The sequence below is a fragment of the Oreochromis niloticus genome, linkage group LG3, assembly GCF_001858045.2.
Source record: "Oreochromis niloticus isolate F11D_XX linkage group LG3, O_niloticus_UMD_NMBU, whole genome shotgun sequence".
NCBI lineage: Eukaryota > Metazoa > Chordata > Actinopteri > Cichliformes > Cichlidae > Oreochromis > Oreochromis niloticus.
Window position 1 is genome coordinate 55,004,729 of NC_031967.2, and position 22,894 is coordinate 55,027,622.

Consider the following 22,894-nt stretch of genomic DNA (forward strand, 5'->3'; position numbering starts at 1 on the left):
TAATAGGGTGATATGGCACTACAAGGTCATTAAGATAAGATGGGGCCTGATTATTTAAGACCTTGTATGTGAGGAACAGGATTTTGAATTCAATTCTGGATTTAACAGGAAGCCAATGAAGGGAAGCCAAAACAGGAGAAATATGCTCTCTCTTTCTAGTCCCTGTCAGGACTCTTGCTGCAGCATTTTGGATCAGCTGAAGGCTTTTCAGCGAGTTTTTAGGACATCCTGATAATAAAGAATTACAGTAGTCCAGCCTGGAAGTAATAAATGCATGAACTAGTTTTTCAGCGTCGCTCTGAGACTTGATATTTCTAACTTTAGAGATGTTGCACAAATAAGCAGTCCTACATATTTGTTTAATGTGTGCATTGAAGGACATATCCTGGTCAAAAATAAGTGCATGGTGATGTCATCCAGAGTCAGCATCCGGCTGAGTAAATTCTAAGATTTTTAGAAGTGAGAGGAAATCAAAAGTAGGTCACGTGGTTTTGTTTTTCAGTGATCACTACAAAATAACTAAAATAACCTGCTTTAATCATTAGTCACTCTATATGGATATGTTTTTGTTACACACAGCACAACTTTGAAACCAATACATTTTGGCCTATGAGATATCTATTTACATCATACTGTCAGTCAAAGTGCACATATAATGTTCAGAAACTAGATTACATTCTAAATGGATGATGACTAAAACCCTAACCCTAGATTGGTCAGCAGCAGCCTAGATTTCAGGACGGTTCAGCTGAATTAACATTACTAACCACTGGTGACCTCAAAGTGAAAAGAATTTTGACAAACCTAGAACTTTTCTTTTTTCTTGCATAACACTTACCGTTGTTCTGAAGGGATCTCTGAAATCCTCAGACTCTTCTAAACAACAGGATGGAAAAGAAAATCACTGTAGAATAGGTGAGGATTTAAAATCCATTTCAACAGCGTCTATTTTCCAATCAGCAAAGAATGGCAGCTTGTGTGAACACCACTCAGTATAAAACGGTCTGGTGTGCAAGTTCTGTACGTAGGTGTGAAATTTAGTTTCACTGACATGTGATTGCTTCCTTCATGCTCTGGGTTCTTCTGACTGTTTGCAGAAAACATGAAAGCATGCATGTCTTCCATGCTTCCTGTATCTGTTTACCACTCAGGAAGCAAGCCTTCATGATGCTACCTAAATTTGAACAAGTTGTGCGTTGTTAACCACCATGAGCCATCTTCATGTGAGTGTGACGTCTGATCATAAACTTGTGAAAAATAAATCTGATAGAAAACCTGGTCACTGACAGAGAGGATGTACAGGCTCACAGCAAAAGCAAGTTTAAACTGTGTGTCCTCATGCACTGTCTGTGTGATCCAGGAAGTGGTTTAAACAGAGAGCAGAACTCTTCCTCTTTAACAAAAGCTTGAAGACAGAAACACAAATGATAACAGCTGGCTGTCTGGAGTTTTTTTTCTTTAAAAACAAAAACCCCCACATGTATCTAAAGCTGTTTTGTATCAGACAAAATGTATTGATGCATGCTCAATCATCCAGGTAATTAAATCTCCAAAAGTTGATTCTGTTCATCTGAGTTTTCAGTGGGAGAAACGTTTCGTCACTCATCCAAGTGACTTCTTCAGTCTCAGCTGACTGCAGGTTTCCCCAATCTTATAAACAGTACATTTGCATAATGACTGAAACCAGCCCACTGAAGGAACCTCCCAGCCCGTTGTTCCTTCAGTGGTGCTAGTTTGGGTCTTGCTGCAGTTCTTTATTTCATCCTCTGTGTGACTCAAGCTATTTTCACAAGAGTAGAAAAATTGTAAAACTCAGTATGTAAAGTAGTCTGAACCATGAGCCTTTGGTCTGCAGGGCATACTTACACACAACCCAGCCAACAGTATATGAAAGAGACTGTAGCAAGCTTGTTGCTGCTGGTTTATCTGACATGACACAGCAGGATGCACTTTAGTCTTTTTCCTTTGCATTTTTCACTGGGCTCTTTCCGCTGTTAATTCCAGACTTCCACAGACACCATTCTGTTCCCAGCCTATTACTACTTTATAACTCAGAGTAGGCATGACTAAGTGGTACCCAAGATCCTGTACCTCCATCCTTCCAACTGGTCACTTCTTTGGGCTGGCCATGAGCCCCGCTCTTCTTAGATCCTCTTGGACTCCAGCCATTCGGTTCATATGATCTGTCCAGGTGACGCTTTGGATGATGACATTACCCAGATAGGAATACACAGCATCCAGCTACAGCATCAAGTCCACAAGGCACTGTCAAGGCTGTGGCAGGACAAAAAAAGGGTGGAAAGTTAAAATACACATTAGAATAAATAATTAAATAAAGCAGCAAAAAAAAATACAACAATAGAATGTGAAAATATATTTAAAAAAAACAAATTTCAAATACATGAACTATTCTAAAAATTTTGGAAACTGGAAGAAATTGTCAATTCTGCGACAGTTGTCACAGTTACTTTTCTGAAAAACAAAGGTGTGATTTTCTGCTGGGGAAACTTAATCACCTTCCTGGTTCTGCAATGTTTTTATTTGTTTATTTTGTCTTTGATTTTTACCACCCCGTTACAAAGCAGCTGTCATCAAACATTATGATCGGAACAGGCGAATCTAAAAAAACCTGATATTTCTTCCCTTTCCCAGGTTTTAAATAGCCTCAGCTGGATATTTCTGCTGCTCATTGAGGTTTACAGATATTCCCGCTCCATGCTTCATTTGTTATTTACAACTTGTAGTCTTTATGTTAATTTTGATATGAAATATCCATCCACATGGCTCCGTCCACAGGTGCTGGAGCCATGATTGTGCTACCCAAAAGAATTTTATTAGAACATGCTTTATCAACCGGTTAAAACAAATAAAAGATACGATTAAACACCAGTTTTCAGAACAGTTTCCTTTCATGTATATTTTTACACAGCATTATTGTTTCAGAGAAAGAAGACTGCCTCCATGAGGTCAAACAGGAACACTGTCTTCCATAGCTTCCTTAAAAATGTCACTTATTACAAACCTCCACACACTTTCTGAACCAAACCTTAGAATCAGAATTAAGATCTCCCACTGAACGTTTGTCTACATTTCACAGTGTTTTGTCCCGTCTTCCTCTCCTCACCCCCACTCACAGCCAAACCTGGTTCTAGTGGAGGTTTCATCCTAAAAGAGAGGTTTTCCTCTCCAATTTCACCAAGTGATTGTTCAAAAGGGGTAGCCGATTGTTGGGGTTTTCGCTCTCTCTTTATTAGAGGGTCTGTACCCATAGCAGTGATTTTTTGTTTTTATGGGCCGATGATTTTTTTTGTTTGTTTGTTCGTTTTTGTTTTTGTTTTTGTAACGACATGAACAATGAGAGGTGGTGGATTGGCCAGATGCTGGCCGATGTGTAAAAATAACTCAGTTGTTTGGTGGTGGCTATGGCGGAGCTTCCACAGAGGGAAGGGGAGGCAGGAGGAGGAGAGACCCGAGGCGGCTGCTGGTCCGAGTATCAGGTGAACTGAACTTCAGGTAAGAAGTTATGACCTGCAGTCTATCTGGGTCAGATATAAACCAAGTTTAGGTGGAGTTTATTTTCGTTATGCTGACTTTTTACAGTCAGTTACAATAACTCGTACTGCGTACTAGCTAGCATGACGGAGTTTCTATTCAGCTGGGTGGGTGCTATGATGTTACTGATAGTGAACTTTATTTTATTCATAAGGTTAATTAGTAGAGTTGCCAACTGCTCCTTAAAAAATGGAATGGTCCCGTATTGAGAGAAAAAATTATGCGTGAGCTGAGAAGGAACACAGTTTGTCCTGGACTACCGCTACAATGAAAAAAGACACAAAGCTGGAGTTATTCTGTGTCTTTGCTGCACAGCTGCCTCCTCTTCTCTCATTCTCTCCCCTCCCTCTCCTTTTGCTACTTCAATCATGAAACTGATCAATGATCAGCTGATCGGCTTTTCTGTCGCAAGTCCGTCTCTCTTGCTTGTTTATCGCCCACTTTGCGCCAGAAAGAGGAAACCAGCAGATGTCGCGTTAAACAACAGCAGCACGTTTAAGCTTGATCAGCTGTTGTTAGAATTTATTTAATATTAATTTCTAGTATCAGCTGATGTTTGCTGGAGCCACAGCTGTAAAAGTTGCTGGTCATGATATCGGTTTGGTTATCTGGTGAGAGGGAAACATGCAGATGAAACCAGGAGATGTCCTTACTGAATCATCAGAGCTGAACAGGTGATGGAGAAACAGGTTTACCTTTTAGGTGACATGAATGAGTTGAAGGGAAGTTATGAACTGTTTCTGAGAGACAAATAACACCAGGATCCTTTTCTATGTAGCTGACAGCTGGTAACTGTGCAGGGGCGGATCTAGCAAAGTTTTGCCAGGGGGGCAGGTAGGGCATTAACAGGGAAAGGGGGGGACAAGGAAATACTTTTTCTTTCTTATTCTCATTTAAAATATCTAGCTTTTATTAAATAATTATCTGAATCTTACAACCGAAGTTTTTATCTGATGTAAAATGTATAGAAATCATACATATACCAACAAGACAGTGTACATCACTGTCACAACAGCGTTTGTTTTCATTCAAAGGCTTTATGGCTTTTCCTATAATACCTGGTGGGCCGGTCTCTAGTCAAAATGCCTGGGCCGATTTTTTGTCCCAGTCCAGCCCTGTCTGTACCTTACAGTAAAAAGTGCCTTGAGGTGACTGTTGTAGTGATTTGCAGCTTGAATACATCAGTTAATAATACTAACGATAATGGATTGCATTTATATAGCGCTTTTCAAAGCACCCAAAGCGCTTTACAATTCCACTATTCATTCACTCTCACATTCACACACTGGTGGAGGCAAGCTACAGTTGTAGCCACAGCTACCCTGGGGCAGACTGACAGAAGCAAGGCTGCCATATCGTGCCATCGGCTCCTCTGGCCAACACCAGTAGGTGGTAGGGTAAAGTGTCTTGCCCAAGGATATTACTATAATAAAGGATAGTTTTCTATAGCACAGGCATGAGCTGTAGCTCCATTTTGAAGGTTGTGTAACCAAGGTGGTAGGTTTGCATACATTCATCAACTGTAATAACGTGATCAAATATTAATTAATAAAAAAAATCACTTAATGAAAAGACACATGATCAGTAATTAACTTTGGCACACAAGCTAAATAGCATTAGCTGATAACTTAGCCTTTCTGTGTCCAAATTATGGTCACTTCTGGCTCTAACGACTTCAAATTCTGATTCTTTCAAAGCATTAGCATCAACACATCAACTATTTCAAAAGGTCAGAATGATTCAGATAACACAAGAAATACTAATAACACCGTTACGTGCGAACTGTCATGAGAGTTGGTGTGTGGATGACAGAGTAAGGACCCTGAAAACATGACGTGGCAAACAGAACTAAATTAAAAAAAAAAAAACAGCTTTATTGATTAAATGATGGGAAAAAAAGATCAAATCATCTAACAGAGGCACAAAGAAGACACTTCCCATCCAATCTGATGACGCTGGAAGATGCAGATTAGCTGACAGACAGAAACTGCAAATACAGTGAGGGGGATGTAGACAGTATATACACAAGAGAGTGATTAATGGAAACGGACACACCTGGGAAAACAGATGAATACATTCATAACTAATGAGACATGGGAAGCAAAACTGAAAATTACACACACAAGACAGAAGACTATCAAGATTAAACAGGAAGTAACACACACCCACACTTATACTAATTTGTGAGCTTAAATACATGAATATCTCTATGTCAACACAATGTATATGCTAGAAAAGAAATAGGATGAAGTTCACACTGCTTTGGTTGCTGTATGTTTTATAACACTGGCATGATGTTTATGGTGAGGTTGGAGTTTAGGCTACAGTGAAACTGCATTACTCCTGTTGTTTTTGAGGTATTAACAAACGGAGCATCAGTGAGAATGAAAAAGGAAAAAACAAAAACATTTGTCATAAAAAAATGTTAAGAGATACATCCCCTGTAATTGATAAATGTGTTTGTTTAGCATTTTTTAAAATTCATAAATATATTATTTATGTGTGTAGAACATCAGAAAGTAGAAAAAACTAGAGCTGCTCTCGCTCTGCTGATGGGAGGGGATGAAGCCCACCCACCAGTCTCTGTCTCTAGCTTTCTCTCATCTATGTGCCAGTAAACATTAAAGTAAAATGTTTATATATTATTTCTATCTATTTAAATAATGTTTGTTTAATTACACTTTGCATTCCAGTGTTTCAGTGAGTGGATAGTCTATTTTGGTCTTTACAGTCCACAGCAAAAATAATAATGAGAGAGTGCAATATTTTGTTTCATACATTCACAGTTGTATCATAAGCATTAATTCAATAATTACAAGGCCAAGTCCTAAAGACTCTGGCTAATAGAAAAATGTGAATCCTTGCAACTGGCTATGCTTCGAAGCAGCAGGTAAGACACCTGCCGAAACTGCGGTAGCAACACTTCATTTAGTTGCAGTTATGTGCCCTGTGTGCTTTGAACCAAGCTTTGGAGCAGTGTTTCAAAACATCTGTGCTTCAGAAGCTTAACACAGTGTCGAAATGTCTGTTTTGTAGGCGTGACAAACTAGGGAGACAAAGAGGAAGAGACAAAGAGCTGAACCTGGGAACAGGAAGGGAGAAAATATAGGGATAGGGACATAAGGACAGCACAACAAAGGTATTCATGTAGACGGAGCATAAAGGCCAGACACAGACAGGGCACTCAGGAATCAGAGGTAGACAGACAAATGGACACTGACTGGTAAATGGACTGGTTCTTCAAGTCTGAGCATTTAAAATGATTTTGCACAATTTACTTCATCCATACACTTGTTAAAAATGCTTTTCCTATGTAAGTGTATTCTATCTTACATGCACATGCTTTCATATTCATATAAAAGCAACTTAGGGTTACTATCTTGCCCCAGGATATTTGGCATGCAGGACTGCAGCAGATGAGGATTAAACCAAAAACCTGATTAGTCTGTGACCTGGTCAGCCTCCTGAGCCACAGCCACCCAAAAGACAGACTGAAGAGAAACAAACATAAACCAAAAATCAAGTAGTTATAAAGTTAGGGTGTGAAAGGTTAACGTCATGAATTTCATTTTCTTTCTTGAACATGGCTAAGATTTCTTTAGAAATTGTAAGTTCTGTCTCAGCGCTGTCACTGTCATCGCTTTTTTGATATACAAATGTGACATTTTCTCCTTGGGAATCGTCATGGTGACCACCCTCTTGGATCTGCATGTCATGCAGGGTTTCTTCTTGTTCCAATTTGACCTCAGGAAGGTCAAAAATGTCATCAAAGTCCTTGTTGTAGCAAAAAGCAGCCGCAGCTTTGCAGTCACTTTGAAAAGTGTTTTCCTGCAGAAAAAAAAGACAAAGTGTTGATAGTATTGATACCATTACATGTAAAATACAAAACAATGCTCTTACATCACAGACTTTGTCTTCCGCTTTTTTTTTAACTTGCAAGTTGAAACTCACACACAAGGACACTCGAGTGTAGATTTTTACACAAAGTTTTTTGCTATGTAATTTTTAGTGTGTCTGTGTGTTTTCTCTTACATCTTCTACATGTCCAGAATCACCAGCTGTTGTCTCTCTTGTACTGATTACAAAAATACAAAAATAGAAGCATGAGTAATTATCCTTTGCCACACTCAGTCAGCAAAATCAGATTAAACTGTGAGTAAACCTACAATGTAAACAATGGAACTTACATTTTCTCTTCTTCGTAAGATTTGCCCTTCAGAAGTATAGATTCAGCTTGGTATCTGCACATGTTTCCACTGCTTTGCAACCATCGAATCAAAACCTTAACAACAATGAAGTTAAAGTTACCACCTTCAAGCTGTATTTCTTGTATAGATGTCCACTTGAAGTTCTGCAGTTTTCATTCTCAATTCAAGAAATTATTTACAGTAAAAACCCATGTCCTAAATTATAATTCATTCAGAATATCTACAACATTTTTTAGATCTTTGAGCTTCTTTTTTGTTCTCAGCTCACCTCTGGCAAAATGACCTCTCTAAGGTATAGCTGCTTCTCCACTGGCGTTGACAGAATTCTTTCAAGTCTTTGGATCATTTCTTCTGTCTGGAATACCAAAAAGGACAGAAGACATGGGATAAAAGCATAAGACACAGGTTGCATGTCTGTGGTGCACTGTCACTGTCAGCTCGAATATGCTCTCACTCCCACAGAGCTAAATCAGTTTACTGGTTAAGAAAATGTCCAGCAAAGTCTTTCTTGCCTCCATCACCAAGTAAAAGTAAAATTTGCTTCTATAGCACAATATATAGAACTAATGGTAGAAATGCAAAAAACAATGAACAATTGTCACAAAGTGTTTTAAAGCCATTAAAAGAAATGGTTGTAAAATGAATATAAAACTAATTTTTGCAGTATTACCATCCCATTACAAAGCCTTAGAATGACTTATTTCCATGTGTTATTATGCAGATGTTGCCACGCAGTTAGAGTTTTGGCTTAATAATTATGTTAAATCTGTTAATTATGTAAAATCTGAATTTTACTTTGTTTCAGTTCAGTGCACTACAGTTCGGTTTTTATTTATATAGAACCAAATCACAACAACAGTTGCTTCAAGACACTTTATATTTTGTAATGTAATGATCCTGAACATGTTAGGTTATGTAAACATACTTGAGTGATAAACTACAGATTATTATGGATGATAAACTGAAGTTGTAAGTGTGAACAAGATCATAAACACTGAATATACATACCTTTATGTCGCTGAATAAAGTAAAATGTTCACTGTAATGTTTACAAAGTTCAGGATCAAATTCTCTGTGATTCCACAGATACATCCGGTTGGAGAGAACAAGTCCACTCTGCAGTTTTCTTTCCAAATCCTGTAATATTAGAATATAAAATGTGATTTAAATGTATGGTAGCTGATAACATGACATACAGGTTAGTGAAGAAAAGTTAGAATGCATTAAATCACCTTAATTTCTTCATCTGAAAGGATTTCTGTAACTGTAACAGCCTCCAGCATGTCACCTCTGTTTGAGACAAAAGCATTGCCCATGAGCCTTAAATTAACCACAATCTGTAACATTTGTATTGAAATCTTTATACGGGTCAGATGTTTACCTACACTTATGGTTGTCATGGTAATTTGTGGATTATAATGATTTTTTTTACTGTTCTGTTTCCAGGGTAAAATAATCATACAAAATATTCTGAATGATAATACTTTATTGATCCTTAAGGAAATTATGTGGGTTATAGTTGTTTCAACAAATACAAAAATTGGGTGCACTAGTTTGAATTTATTTTGGTATTTTCTTTTAGCCGCACAGAATCAAAATTCTGACTTGATATTTGAGTATTGGAAAATTAATAGAGTTCTTAAGCCTGGTAGCTTTGCTTGGAGCAAAGCTCTTTACCCAGCTCTTCAAGATAGTCCAAAAGCTTTAAAAGGGTTAAGGTCGAGGGTTTAGGGAGGCCATTCCAAAAGCTTAATATTAGACTGTTTTATGTATTCCACAATGAGTTGTGATGTGTTTTTGGTATAAATGTCCTGCTGGAATACCCAATTGTGTCTAAGTTTCAACCTTCCAGCTAATTTGACGGAAAGTGGAAGAATTTAGAGGCAGTCCCCCTTCTTCATTTGTCAACCTACTTGTACCAATATACCAGGACACCTGACAGCCCCAGAGTATGACGCTATCACCACAATGTTCTTGGGTTTTGGCCTTTTAGTTCTCCAAACACATATTTTCCTAAATAGCTCAGTGTTACGGCCCTAGCAGGGACTCAGTTTTTCTCTCATCTGACCATGAAACCTTTCTCCAAGGCGTTTGTGGGTAACTGCAAATTTCAGTCAGGTGTTGATTTTGGAGCAGGGGCTTCTTTCTTGGTCAGTACCCTCTCAGTTCATGGCAATATAAAACACTTCACTGTGGACAGTGCCACTGGTGTTCCAGCAGTTTGCAGTTCACGTGAGGCTTCAGTCTTGATTGTTCCTGGGTTGTTCTGAACATCCTACCTATAATTTCCTTGCAGGTGACAGTTTGGGTCTTCTTCTGGTGAATAACTTTTGCTGATGGCTGAATTAATGATCTTGGAATCTGCAGTTGTTTAGAAATGGCTTCAAGAGACCTTTCCAAGTTGTGTACATTTACAATTCTCCTTCTTATATCTTCACTTAGACTTTCTCATTATTCTGAGTATTGGTCAGTCCAATAAGTGCTGTCAAACAAATTACTTTTGGGTGATCAGAAATGAGAAGGTAATAGGCCTTAGCCTTGATAAGGCAAACAGCACCATAGAACCTTGACAACCACTTGTATAAACACTTTAGTATATGTCTATATTTGAGCCCTTATGTGCAATTTTGACCCTGTGTGGACTAGAGAAAATCTAAAATAAAAATTGTGCACTACATTTTTTGCATTTTTAAAAGTCATTCAAGACTTGTAATGCAATCATTCAATCCTGGAAAAACAATAGTTTAAAGAAATCATTACCGAACCACAAAATTACACAAAAATTAAATGCTTTCGATGAGCATATGTAAACTTACAACAACAGTATGACAGTAACTGATATTCAAATCAAGAGTTTCTTACACATTAGTTGTAAGGTTGCATCCGCAAACAAAATCCTTTGATTCCCAGTCTTCCCAGTCTCCCTCCACACCAGCACACTCAAAATGCAGACATTTTTTGCAGACCGTGCACAGTAGCCAACTACATTGATTTCTGTGGTCATGAAAAACACTGTAGAAAATCAAAGTGAATTTTAAATTTCTACCATGTTTTTTAAAAAAGAGTAACTTTCATTCTCAAATGTTTGATACATAAAGAATGTTTAGTTGTCAGTATTGTTTTGCACACCTGGTTTTCCCAGTCACTCTCTGGAACAAGCATGCCTTTATTTGCATGGCCATGCAATGGATCCCTGAGTCTGTCTGTTCAACTCCAGCTTCTTGTACTTCCATTTCTTTCTGTCGAATCGTCAACATGTCTTCCATAGTCGGTGGGAAATTCTAAATAACAAAACCCTTAATATTATCACACAATATTTCATATACTACCAGTAAAGATTTTGTTATACTCAGATATCCATTTCTCTAACCTCAGCTTTCACGTTTTTCAGCATTTGTGTAGCGTGGTGTAGACGAAGAATCCTGCACTCACTAAGGGTCAGAGCATCCTCAGTGACCTTGTAATGTAGGACTTCATTTTCTGCAGCCTAGTTTAAAATTAAAATTGACATAGATGACCCAACATGTGAGCAACCAATAGATCATGCAAAAGTAGCAGCTCCCAGGACAGCAAACTCACCGAACACACAAAAACACCACAATTAACGGAGTCCTCCTGCTTCCACTGTGGAGGATATGTGACTGTCCAACATTGAAGCCCACCAGAAAACCTAAAGACGTTTCTAAAAAAGAGAGTAGCAGCAGTTCAGCACCATCAGTATTGCATTAATTTGCCTGTAAACAAAAACTGTGGTACAAAATCTCCTTTTACCTGAGCAGGTCCATGTCATCATCACTGATGCTGTTGGAAGTCATCAGTGAGTCATATATTCTAATCTGTTTAGCTTTGAAGTCAAACACCTGCAAACATATATAATCATAAATGCTCAGCAAAATATAAAAAGGGTAAATATTATAGGCTGAAATCTCTTTCCTAAAATGTTTTGGCTCACCCAAAGGATGAAATGGTTGCCTGTCTCTGGTGAAGAATGACCCACAATTCTGGGAAGGAATATCTTTTCTGATTCCTGTAGCACAAACATAACGTTTGTAGGTGCACACAGGTCATGTAGCATGTAAAAAGCAATATTGTTTTTGTAAATTTATGTTTGGGATTTTTTTTTAATTTATTGTTTTTTCATTTTTAATTATGCAAAAAGGACCTACTGGAATGGATTTGGCAACTTGGTCGCTGACTGCTCCAGATTTGGTCCATTCCCGGTGCCACAAAGTGAAATCAAAGGTGCCTAAAGCATCACACTGTCAAATAGAACATCTCATTAAGCATTTCATAAATACTCATTGACCAATGAAAATATCATAAAGGAAACAAATGAAAATGTGTCACCTTGTTTTCTTGAGCGAGCTGCGCCACCCGATAGTTAACAGCCTGGAATGTTTAAGAAAACAAGATTTGTGGCTGGCACACAATTTCTTAACAAACAAAGTTCTTAATTGTGGTAAAAAACAATTTTATTTTTCAGCACTTACATCATCTGTCATCCATGGTGATGACAATGATGACTGAAGCAACAAGTCTAGTGGGCAAACGCTGCTAATGTCTTTTATTGAGACTGGAAATCTTCGTGAAACATAAGCCAGGGCTTGAGTTTCATCACGGGATCCAGAGAGTAGCTGCTTGAGTTTCTCCTTTATGCACACAGAAAGATAGCATACTAACTCTTAAGAACTTTAATAATGTTCCGTATGTCAACATCAAAGTGCAATACGAGGGTTTTTTTTACCTTCTCATCATCACTTGTGGCATATAATTGTGATATGGATGAGGATTTCACCACACTGTGTTCCTCCCCTTCTAAAAAACAAAACAAAACTGAGCAATGATCTATGGTTTAAACAACGTATTTCATGTTTTTCAAGCACTCAAACTGTTTGCTTACTACAAGGCTCGATCTCAAAAATTCATACAATTTTTTTCCCCAAACACACTAACACAAAAAACCAACACCATTGACTAAGGGAGCCAGGGAATATACCAATAGCCTTCTCACTAGTAGACGACATCCTCTACCTTCCCAGCCAAAGACACCTGTGCTTACAAAACTGTGATAATTTTATGAGTTATTATTATATCATATATCAGTCAAACCTACCAGCAGTATGAAATCCCAACATCCCATGCAGTCCAACAGACAATTGTGTGTTGCCCAAAGCCTCCATCTCAGCCTTAAATGTCCTGTTAATTTTTTCATTGTGTAAGTCAATCAACACTCTCACAGACTGTTTGAAGTGGGATTCATTCATTTGGCACAAGGAATGCCAAATGGATTCAAGCTCTTGATTGAACTGTTTTGCTACTGCAGTGCTGACCTCTCGTCGAAGTGTTGGGCAGATGACGAGGCTTCTTAAATTATCTTCTGGATGTCTTGGATTTATTTGGTGGAATTGATCATACAGTGAATACCTGTCAGATGTCCTTGTGATTGGATGTACTGCTGGCATTGCATTTGTATTTTGCTGTAACTTCACTGGTAATGGGAATCTGAGGTTCTTCACCCATTGCATTTCAACCTTTAGTTCATTTTTAGTTGCCATTTTTAGATTATCTGTGGTTGGTGCACAAAGTCTTCCATCATGTGGCTTAAAAAACATCTGATTAGTTCGGTCATTTGCGTGACTGGCAACCTCATCGGCCATATCAGAAATGTAACAGGTTGGAACGTGCTTAAAACTTAGCAAGCCATCTGCATGGTCCCTTGCTGACTCCATCCAGAAAAGAAAATTGATATAATAAACAACACCATGGACACAGGAGAAATGAAGTACACCACCTAAAAAATAAATAAATTACAAAAAATTATATATCAAAAGTACTTTTTTTAAATTTGAGGATGTTCAAAGAGAAAAAAAAAACAACTCATCACCTGTTTTTTGTAGTTTCTTGGAAAGTTTTGGGTGTAGTTCCTTGAATCCATTAATCATACCCAGTGCATTCTGGAATTCCTTTTTTTGGTTCTATAAAAAGAAAGATCCACAGTAACAATGACAAAAGTAAATGTTAATAAAAACAATAAATAGAAATTTAATTAATACAATACCTTCTCTGAGTCAGTGGTTTGAAGCATTATGTCTTCAATTATTTGTTCTGGTGAATGTTTGTTCCGATCAATTTTTTCTTTCAGTGCCTTTTTAATCTCGGTTTTTGGAAGGATATCCCTCAATCTAGTGTGCTTTCCCATCCATGGTGCCATAGTAGACTGGTGAACAGATTTGAAGTATGGGTTTGCAACAGATGTTCCTATTTGGAAGACACAGTCTTTTGATTTGTACAAATATTCATAATAGTGCTTTATAATTCTAGACTGTCCTAAAACTATTGTTGTGTAAAGTTCTCACACTATAACAAACCTGCTATAAGGCCTTCTGCTATGAGTGATTTGTCCAGATCTGTCCATGCCTTGACGATATCCACTTCAAGATCCTTGTCAGATATGGTATCTGGATCTGGCCTTTCAAATGATCCAACTTCAAATGAAATTAAACATAGTTAACAATGCAGTTTTATCTACTTCTTCACAGAAATTTAGTAGTTTACACATTTCCAAGAGAAAAGACATTGTCCTTACGAGGTACATCAAAGCCTAGTTTCCAGTTGCCATCTGCCACAACCACAGCTGGGTGGTGTCCACACTGGTAGCAAAAGAAGTTGAAGTCAAAGTCTGATAATGACAAAAAGTGGTGGAATGCCTTCTTCACCATTTGGTGGTGGTAGCGATTGTCATTAAGTACTGACAGAGTGTCCAGCATACGTCCACTGGTTGTCTTGTTCTGCAATTAAACAACATATAGAATTGGCTTACAATGTCCATACATGTTGAGATTTTTTTTCTTATTTTTCTCAAAATATGGACATGTTTTGTTATTGTTGTTATTTGTAATAAACTTCCTTAATGCACTTTCCAAATAGTGGTTCCACAATTCATTGTTAGTTGGCTTACCTCCAAACCTGACAGCAGGAGTTCACATAGAGGTAGTGTTAATAAGATGTGGTTGTTAAAATTGTGGAAACCTGAGGAATACTCCTGAAATCTCACAGTGTTAGCACACCGTGGGCACTCTTTCATAGCAACGGAGACACCTGATAATTAAAGAAAAGTACTTTGTAATATGTTAAAGATAGTTGTATGCCAAAGGCATGCACATAACACTGTTTGCATGTTTTGTTGTTGTTGTGACTTACCTTTGTGGAAATTGCTAAGACCATATATCACAGCTTGGTTGGTGATAACCTCTGGGGCATTAAGTTGAGGAGGGGTGGGCCCTGGACAGTAGGGACAGGTGTTTTCCCAAGGAACAAAAGATGGCGGTGGCTTTTTCTCTTGAGTGCCTAACTTCAGGTCCTTCGGACGTGGAATACGCTTTTTGGTGTAAATATATTCTGTCATTATACATATTTTTGCTGTGGAGTTATTTTTTGATGTCTCACTAATAATGCTGTTCTCTGATGTCTCCTGGAAAATCCACCACATTCCCATCATTTCGTGGATACATTGCTGAGATCGTCCTGTTCCCCGACACTGGCAATTCCATTTTCTAGTTACTGAATCAAATGTCACCCTTGTCCTCTGGAACTGACACCAGTGGTCAGTTTCATTTGTAAAAACTGAGAAAAAATACCACTGTTGAGATGGCCCCTGATCTTCATAACATACAGGAAATACGCTATCAACACCACATTGTTTGGCAGCACTGTCGAGCGCCTCACATTTTGCGCCCCACTCAGATGACATTAGCCCTCTGCTCAACATGTCCTGAAGTGATTTTGATGTCAGGACTGCTGGCTTAACATATGGTTTTGCATTTTTTGTTCTTTCTAAATGAACACATTCTTTTCCCGGATTTCCCGAAAATCGAGCCATCTGCATGAACCTGCGACATTTCTCAACCTCACAGTCTATTTGTGGTGGATTAGCAGACTTCATGACATGAATTGGAAAAGCTGGACTGTGTTGTGTTTCTGTGTGTTCTGGTGTGACATAAATGCCATTTATAACATCAATACATGTCATCGGTGCAGAGTCCAGGTGATGTACTTCTCTGATGGGTCTTTTTATGTGTGGCTGTTTGCTTATCATAGCTGTGCAGGGGGTGCATAAAAATTGTTCGGGCTTTGAATCTGAGTCCTCTGGGGAATCATCGCTAATGTTTTCAGCCTTTCTTTTTAAAGAGCTTTGAGTTTCTATGAAAAAACAAAACAAAAAAACAGCTGTTAATCACATCATTCTAAAATCTAATAAAGATGCTTTTGTTTCATTCTGAAAACAAATTATTGCCATGAACTGATGTTGCTTTTCTTCAAGGTATAGGCACAAGAGTGGGTTCAAGGTTGGGGAACAACTATGACAGTGAGGTAATTGCATCACCGTTATCTATCTATCTGTATATCAAGGCATAACAGTATAATCATAAAATACTTCAGCCTAGTGTGTTAAATTACCTTGTTTTTTGCTTGATTTGATACCTGCAGAATAAAGAAATTGAGAAAATAAGGCACAAAGTATGTTATATATTGGTATAATAATATGGATGTCTTTTCGTTTAAATTTAACTTTAAAGACCTCTATAAAAAAGAACATGTTTTAATGATGTCATCCATCTTCACTAAAAAAATCCAACCCCCCCCCCCCCCCCCCCCATGCCATAGCAGAACTCTTACCATGTCTGTCTTTTAAATGTTTCGAGAAGATAGAAGATCGTGTTAAAATTGCAAAGTTACACAACGGACAATGATAATGGCTTCTCTTTGCTCCTTTGACATCTTTGCAATAGCAGGCCACCACAAATTTCTCTGAAATACAAGCGAGTAAATGCATGAAATGGTTAATACAATGTCACCTAGTTAGTGACACCTTGGGGAGAAAGGCATACTGGCAATCCAGGGACCAAAAAAGCCAGTTGAAAAGAAAAAAAGTATTCATACTGGATATTTGCACTGATATGGACTAGGCAATATGTTAGGAATAAAGGCTGGCACAACATTTTAATGGCAATGAAAATAATCAACCAAGGGCTCTACTCTGATACATATTTCTTTAATTATTTTGAGCTACGCTAATACACTAATACACATCTTTTACCACACACAGCATGACAAACATCCAAATTGGCCAAAACATTTTTTCTCTGGAGACACACATACACACACACTAGACTAGACTTCTAAAAGGGACCTGCAAATAACAGCAGAATGAGACTACTTGGGTTTATCCACATGGGGCAGACCTACAAATATTAAACTAGACTAAGCACACATCATTGCACTCTGTAACTTTTTATACACCACAATTCATATTTACACAGCTGTGCACCTATAATACCTGGCATATGATTTAGAAACATCACTGTTAATACTTTTGTCACTTTTTTCTTAAGAGAAGACTAAAAAGGAATCCCAAGCAGATTACTAACAGGTAACAAATTAAGCCAAATAAAGAAATACGCCTCGAGAAAATCAGGGGGATTATAAACTGATCTAAATAATGACAAACTAATAACCAAGACAAAGATTTAATTACTAAATTGAAGAATAGTGTAGTGTGTAGTAATCCCCAAGTCCACTTTGTTCACATATACATCTAGTCCTTACCTTGGTTTTTTTCCACAAAATAAATTCCATCTTTGAGATGCTTTTTGTGAAGGTGATCCTTATTTGCACGTTCTTTCTTTTGACAAAACACACATTTATCACCAGCAAGGGCCATCAGTGATGCAACATCACTGAATACCTGGTGTGCACCTGTGAAGAACAGAAACGACAAAATTAATACAGAAAGTAAACGCCCTGAAACATTTTAGGTTTTCAAATACCTGAAAATCTGGTATAGAAATTTTTTTTTTTTTCAGGTTTGATGCAAATGACGCAATATTGCACTTTAAAAATGTGAATTTGTGTTCTGTGTGAATTATTATATGTTGAGCTTCTCACCTTCCTTTTTGTCCATGTTTTTAGAAGATGCAAACACACCCAGGAATCAAGAGAAGAGCCTGGAGACACATTAAACGAATTTAGAGAACAATGTTAGACAATTGGACTTAAAAATAAAAAGCTTGGTGTAGACATAGACCAGCAGGCAATGCACCACCTTAAGAATTCTATGTATACTCAGTGTTTGTGTATTTGGTTACATTCAAATTTCAGTATAAAATTCTGAACTGGTTAAAGCAATTGTAATTGTCACTTTAGAAAAAAAAAAGTTAAGTATGACTAAGGTGCATGTTTTAGGACATCTTCAAAATTAACCTTCAATGTTTTCTAATGTTTTCTAACTGGGTCAGTATTTAAGGCACTTACCGTTGTTCTGAAGAGATCTCATAAAACACAAGCACTCTTCTAAGCATCAGGATGAAAAAGAATTGTCCACTAAAAGATAAGAAAGTTTAAATTACTGCAGCTGTTTCCCTTTTTTTCAATAAATAAATAAAAGGTGGCATTCTCTTTGAGGACCACTCAGCTGGGACAGGTACAGTCAGCTGTTTTCCTATACAATACCTGTCCAAACCTGGCAACAGTTTAAGCACCGTTTAAGCAACCACTGGGTGTGTCTATAAGGAGTGGCAACCTCTTTCATAGCAATACACACACATTCATTGTGAACCAGGAAGAGGTTTATTAAACAAAGAACAAAATTCTTCCTCTCTGACTGTGGGTTGTAAATGAAGCTTCTCTTTCGCTTTATTTCTGTGCCTGTATTTTTTATGTATTTATTTATTGTCCATGGACCAGCAGATGGAGCAGAAGCGAGACGATCTGAGCAGGTACTAAAGGAAAAGGACTCAACGCTCTGTTTGTGATCTATTGTACTGCTATGTCAACACATTGTGGCTTTGTGTTTTGTATGTATGGCATATGTGACATTGAGACCAGGGTGTCACATTACCCTTTACATTACCTTTACATTACCTGTCACATTTTCAGTGTGGTTTCATAACATGTGTTTTAAAAACTGACTTATGATATGCTAATTATTTAAATATTTATATATTATTTAATTATTTCTTTCCACATTTATAAAACTAATAAAACTATCTTATTTCTTGGAAGTTGTGTTTATAATTTGCTCTCCTTCCACTAAATGGGAATGTAACATTTGCCTCTCAATAGTACTCCATAAAGCTCCGTAGCATTTTGTTGTTGTTGTTGTTGTTGTTTTTTAACTTCAAAATGTTTGGTTGTGAAATTTATCAAGCACCAAAACTACAACTTGTCAAAATGTCCTACAGTTCCTACCATTCTGTTCTCTGAAGTCGTAGTTTCTTAATATCACGGAGCAAGGTTAATTCTAAAATAGAGTGCCCCTGGGTGCTTACTTTTGCTAAAATTCCATGTTAGTGTTGGCATAAAAGAGCAGATATTTAAATAACAACTGTAATAATTGTTGGAATTCTGTTTGGTTTATTGATACATATTGTCACATCATCTACGAAACAAAACTGGAAAGACACTAAGACATTATTCCTGTCCATCTGAATTTAATATATCATTTAGTGTCATAGCTAGTGTTCTTCTTTTCATTCGTTTATTTACTTTCAGAATACTAAACATGAAAGATCAAAGGAATACGCTGTGAATAACTTACACTAAAACAAGGTGATGCGATATGTCTGTGAAGGTTCTCAGTCATGCAGGTCACGTAGTCTAAGAAGCTTGGGAAGAAAAGCGTCTGGACTTCTTTAAGTTGCTTGAAGATGTTTCGCCTCTCATCTGAGAAACTTCTTCAGTTCTAGGGTCAAATGGTGGAGAGTCCTAGATTAGTTTTGAGTTCCCTCCTCAGACGTCTCAACGCCCACTCACATCCTGGGCCATCTGACCTCAGGAAATAACATGATGGGGTGGGACTAGGTTTCACAATGAGCTCACCCAAAACCTTGGCTGATTGTGACCTACACCCGCTTTCACACCTTGGCTCATGTGATTAATTAGAGGATCATTTGGGGGATCATTGTCCCTCTTGGTGGGTTACTCCCACCCTTAAATCTGGGACTCTCCACCATTTGACCTTAGAAGTGAAGACGCTTCTCGGACGAGAGGTGAAACGTCTTCAAGCAACTTAAAGAAGTCCAGACGCTTTTCTTTCCAAGCTACTTGGACAAGGTGATGCGATCAATTCCCAAAGGTTATGGCATATGACACACAAGCGCTGATGCACACTGAGAAGCACCGAGAAATCTTTAGATTCATGCTGTGAACATGAACTCAAGACCCGTAGCTATGACTAGCTCTTATATATAGATATGTGATCAACCCACAGATTATCTAACCTTAAGTCTTGGTAATTGGTTTAAAACTGTTTAAAACTACAATCCCTGACCTCCGAATTGTCATTCATTGCCCTGACAACAACTAGACATAACACAGAAGAGGAAGCACTTTCTAGGCTCACTCGAAAGAGCACCATTAGCATCAGCAGCATTAGTTTGTTCTCTAACAACAAAATCTCAACTCAAGAGGAAAAACTTCAAGGCCAATGTCAAAACAAGGCTTACTTGTTTTGACATTGGCCTGGAAATTTGAAAGTAAATTTGTGTGTGTTAGAAGAAGCTTTGTTGGAATGTCTTTGATGTGTTGGTCACAATCCTAAATAACAGTGCTTTGATGTCACTTTTTTCAAGTATGTCTGCTTTACACTATAATTTACGCCAATAAACAGATGGTGGGGGGGCCTTCTGAATGTATGTCGGGAAACGGGGAGAATCCCAGAGATGGTGGAGTCTGTTGTTTGTCTTTGAAGATGGGGAAGAGGCAAAAGGCTTACTCCGCAATTAGAACAACACATTTATTTCTCCTATCAATTAGAGCAATGCCTTTATTTCTCTTATGTCATGCATGAAGAGAGACAGTGAAGGTGGCACTGAGAGCGGTCTGTGAAAATGAACAGTCCTGGTCCCATTTAAATACAGTCAACAGAATAAAAGGCTTCTGCACTTGCTGTTCACACCATTGATCTCCTCCACAGAAAGACTTCAAAATCCCTTATTACCTTTTTGCCTCTTCCCTCATCCTGATCGATAAACGGCATGTCAAGCATGAACGTGCATGTGTGGGTACACGTGTATGCACAAAAGGGTTCAGTAATATGCTACTGTGTGATTCTAAGAAGTCTGTGTATTATCAAAACATGGAGCTATTTAAACTCATGGTTTCTATTGAATTTGTTTGTACTGGCAACATTCCTGTGGGGTGGATGATCTCTGATTTTGATTTTACATTTAATGTTTAATAAACTTCTCAAAGTATGTTTTAAAACTGCAAAGAAAATTAAATGAACATATAAAAAGTAGAAAAATACCACCCTAAAATTAAACACTGCCCACAAAGAGAGCTGCCTTGACAGAAGTTTGTGCTCTTGGGGTGCTTCTTTCTTTTTTTATAACATTATTATCATTTTGACCAATAGATTGATCAGCTTATTGATTTTGAATGAGAGGTCAGAGGTCAAATGTGGCATGATATTTTATAATCTATATAATCTTTATAACATACTTTTTATATGTTGAGAATATGCATGACACTTTTGAGAATAATACTTTCCAAGCTATAATACGTTTCAACCAATTAAGTTGACCTTGAACACCTTTGGGGACGTAAGGCAGATTTTAATGAACTGCTAACACGACCCTGCTCTGAAACTCTACAGTTTTATCAGAATTCATTGAAAACCTTTGTAGCTATTGTATTTACACACAATGCAAACTCTATCAAAAACATAACCGTCTTGGTGAAGGTAATAAAGCTAAAAGCCACTGAGTGTGAGAACAGAGAGAAATAAAGCAGGTCTAAGTCACTTCTAAGGCTGTTTTGAACCACTTACTGTTGTTCTGAAGAGATCTCTTAAAATGTCCAAAACTCTTCAGAAAAAGAAATGTCCACTGAAAAGGTTTGAATCCATTCCTGGAGCTGTCATCCCTCTTTGCATTAAATATGCCAGTCTGTTTGGGGAGGACTCAGCAGGATGCCGGTATACTATCTGCTGTGCAGGTTCATTGAGTAGGTTTCACTTTAGTTCAAACCATTCTGATCAGACTTCGTAAATGACTGCTTCCTGAAATGTTGTGTATCCTTCTGATTGGGTGTGGAAAATATGAAAGCATCCCTACGATAGTGTCATACTCCCCATACCTGTCTACCACTAGGCATGTTTTTATCTTTATGTTTGTTGCTTTCATTTTGTCCATGTTAGATACTGTCAACCGTTCTGCACCATATCTCTGTTTTGTCTAACTGGTTGAGCCAGTTGATGCAGGTTTTATCCGAGCTGGAATCAGTCCAAACAAACAGCTGAACAGATATATGTGATTCTACTGGCACGCAGAACAAATCTAATCAGCTGAACATAACGAGAACGAAAACAATAAAACCTAAGTAATCAGCATTCTTGCCTTTCTCAAATTGTAACTTTCTAGCAAGAGACAAGAGATGATTTAATTATCATTATTTCAGAATAAGTATGATTTTTCAGCCTAAACATGTTTAAATTGTGACTCTAGAACCAATTGAGTGAACCAGGACGATGTTTTAACAAAGAACAGAGTTCAGAGTTCTTCCTCTTTAACTGAAGGATCAGATATATCACAGGTGGCTGCTTTTTGCTTTAACTGTGTTTTTCTTTTCTTTTATATATAAAACAACAAAACAAAAACATTTTAACTCAGTTTATTATGTTTATGTCTCCTAAATGTCCTTGTGGTTATGCCAGATAGGTGAGAATTCCAAGGAATTTGCTATATATATATATGTGCCCTTATCTTAAACAGGTCACTTGCAGCCCAGTGGATGTTAAAAACCCAAGTTCCTGATAGCCTCTGCTGTTGTTTTAAAAAGTGCTTAATAAAGGGCAAGGCATGGTATTCGATTCAAAATTCAAGAAGATAAAAAAGAACAAAAACATAGGATTCCTTATAAATAATCACCCAGTAGGAAAAAAATAAGTTAATTAGTAAAACAAAAATTAGCAATAGAGTATAACGTGTGATTGTAACAGTAGCAGAGTGCAAACAAAGCGTTGTAGTTTTAAGAGTCCACCATTTTGGCAGAGGCTGCTTTTTAGCTTTAATGGGTGTGTCAGTGGAAAGTCCTGAAACGCCTTTCTGAGGGGAGCAGGTATTATCAGTAATAAT

At 37.6% G+C, this 22,894-nt stretch overlaps 1 protein-coding gene across 4 annotated transcripts; it reads right to left on the bottom strand.

The window, feature by feature from the left end:
- Positions 1-5,431: 5,431 nt before the first annotated feature.
- On the bottom strand, positions 5,432-21,950 carry LOC102075892 (uncharacterized). 4 transcript variants are annotated; one of them, XM_019354479.2, is made up of 30 exons: positions 21,589-21,949; positions 19,357-19,500; positions 18,072-18,140; positions 17,706-17,764; positions 17,367-17,516; positions 16,437-16,568; positions 16,218-16,241; positions 14,961-15,959; positions 14,719-14,858; positions 14,347-14,548; positions 14,129-14,245; positions 13,819-14,018; positions 13,645-13,735; positions 12,874-13,551; positions 12,505-12,575; positions 12,251-12,409; positions 12,108-12,149; positions 11,927-12,019; positions 11,713-11,787; positions 11,532-11,620; positions 11,340-11,442; positions 11,131-11,247; positions 10,890-11,041; positions 10,623-10,772; positions 8,993-9,050; positions 8,769-8,897; positions 8,029-8,115; positions 7,740-7,834; positions 7,585-7,627; positions 5,432-7,380 (listed from the first exon to the last, which is right to left on the bottom strand). In XM_019354479.2, exons 4-30 carry the CDS (start codon positions 17,719-17,721, stop codon positions 7,072-7,074), a joined length of 4,521 nt encoding a protein of 1,506 aa, XP_019210024.1. In that variant the 5' UTR covers positions 17,722-17,764; positions 18,072-18,140; positions 19,357-19,500; positions 21,589-21,949; the 3' UTR covers positions 5,432-7,071. The 4 variants fall into 4 exon arrangements, with proteins under 4 accessions (XP_019210024.1, XP_019210025.1, XP_019210023.1 ...); XM_019354480.2 differs by lacking the exon at positions 19,357-19,500 and having other exon boundaries at positions 10,623-10,754; positions 21,589-21,950; XM_019354478.2 differs by lacking the exon at positions 19,357-19,500.
- Positions 21,951-22,894: the final 944 nt, after the last annotated feature.

Bases quoted from the DNA above. Each gene is read 5' to 3' on its own strand.
- LOC102075892 (XM_005464134.4), bottom strand. The intron at 10,773-10,889 runs GTGTGCAAAACA...GATTTTCTACAG, and splicing joins AGAGTGACTGGGAAAACCAG to TGTTTTTCATGACCACAGAA. The intron at 7,381-7,584 runs GTAAGAGAAAAC...TTTTTTCTGCAG, and splicing joins ATTCTGGACATGTAGAAGAT to GAAAACACTTTTCAAAGTGA.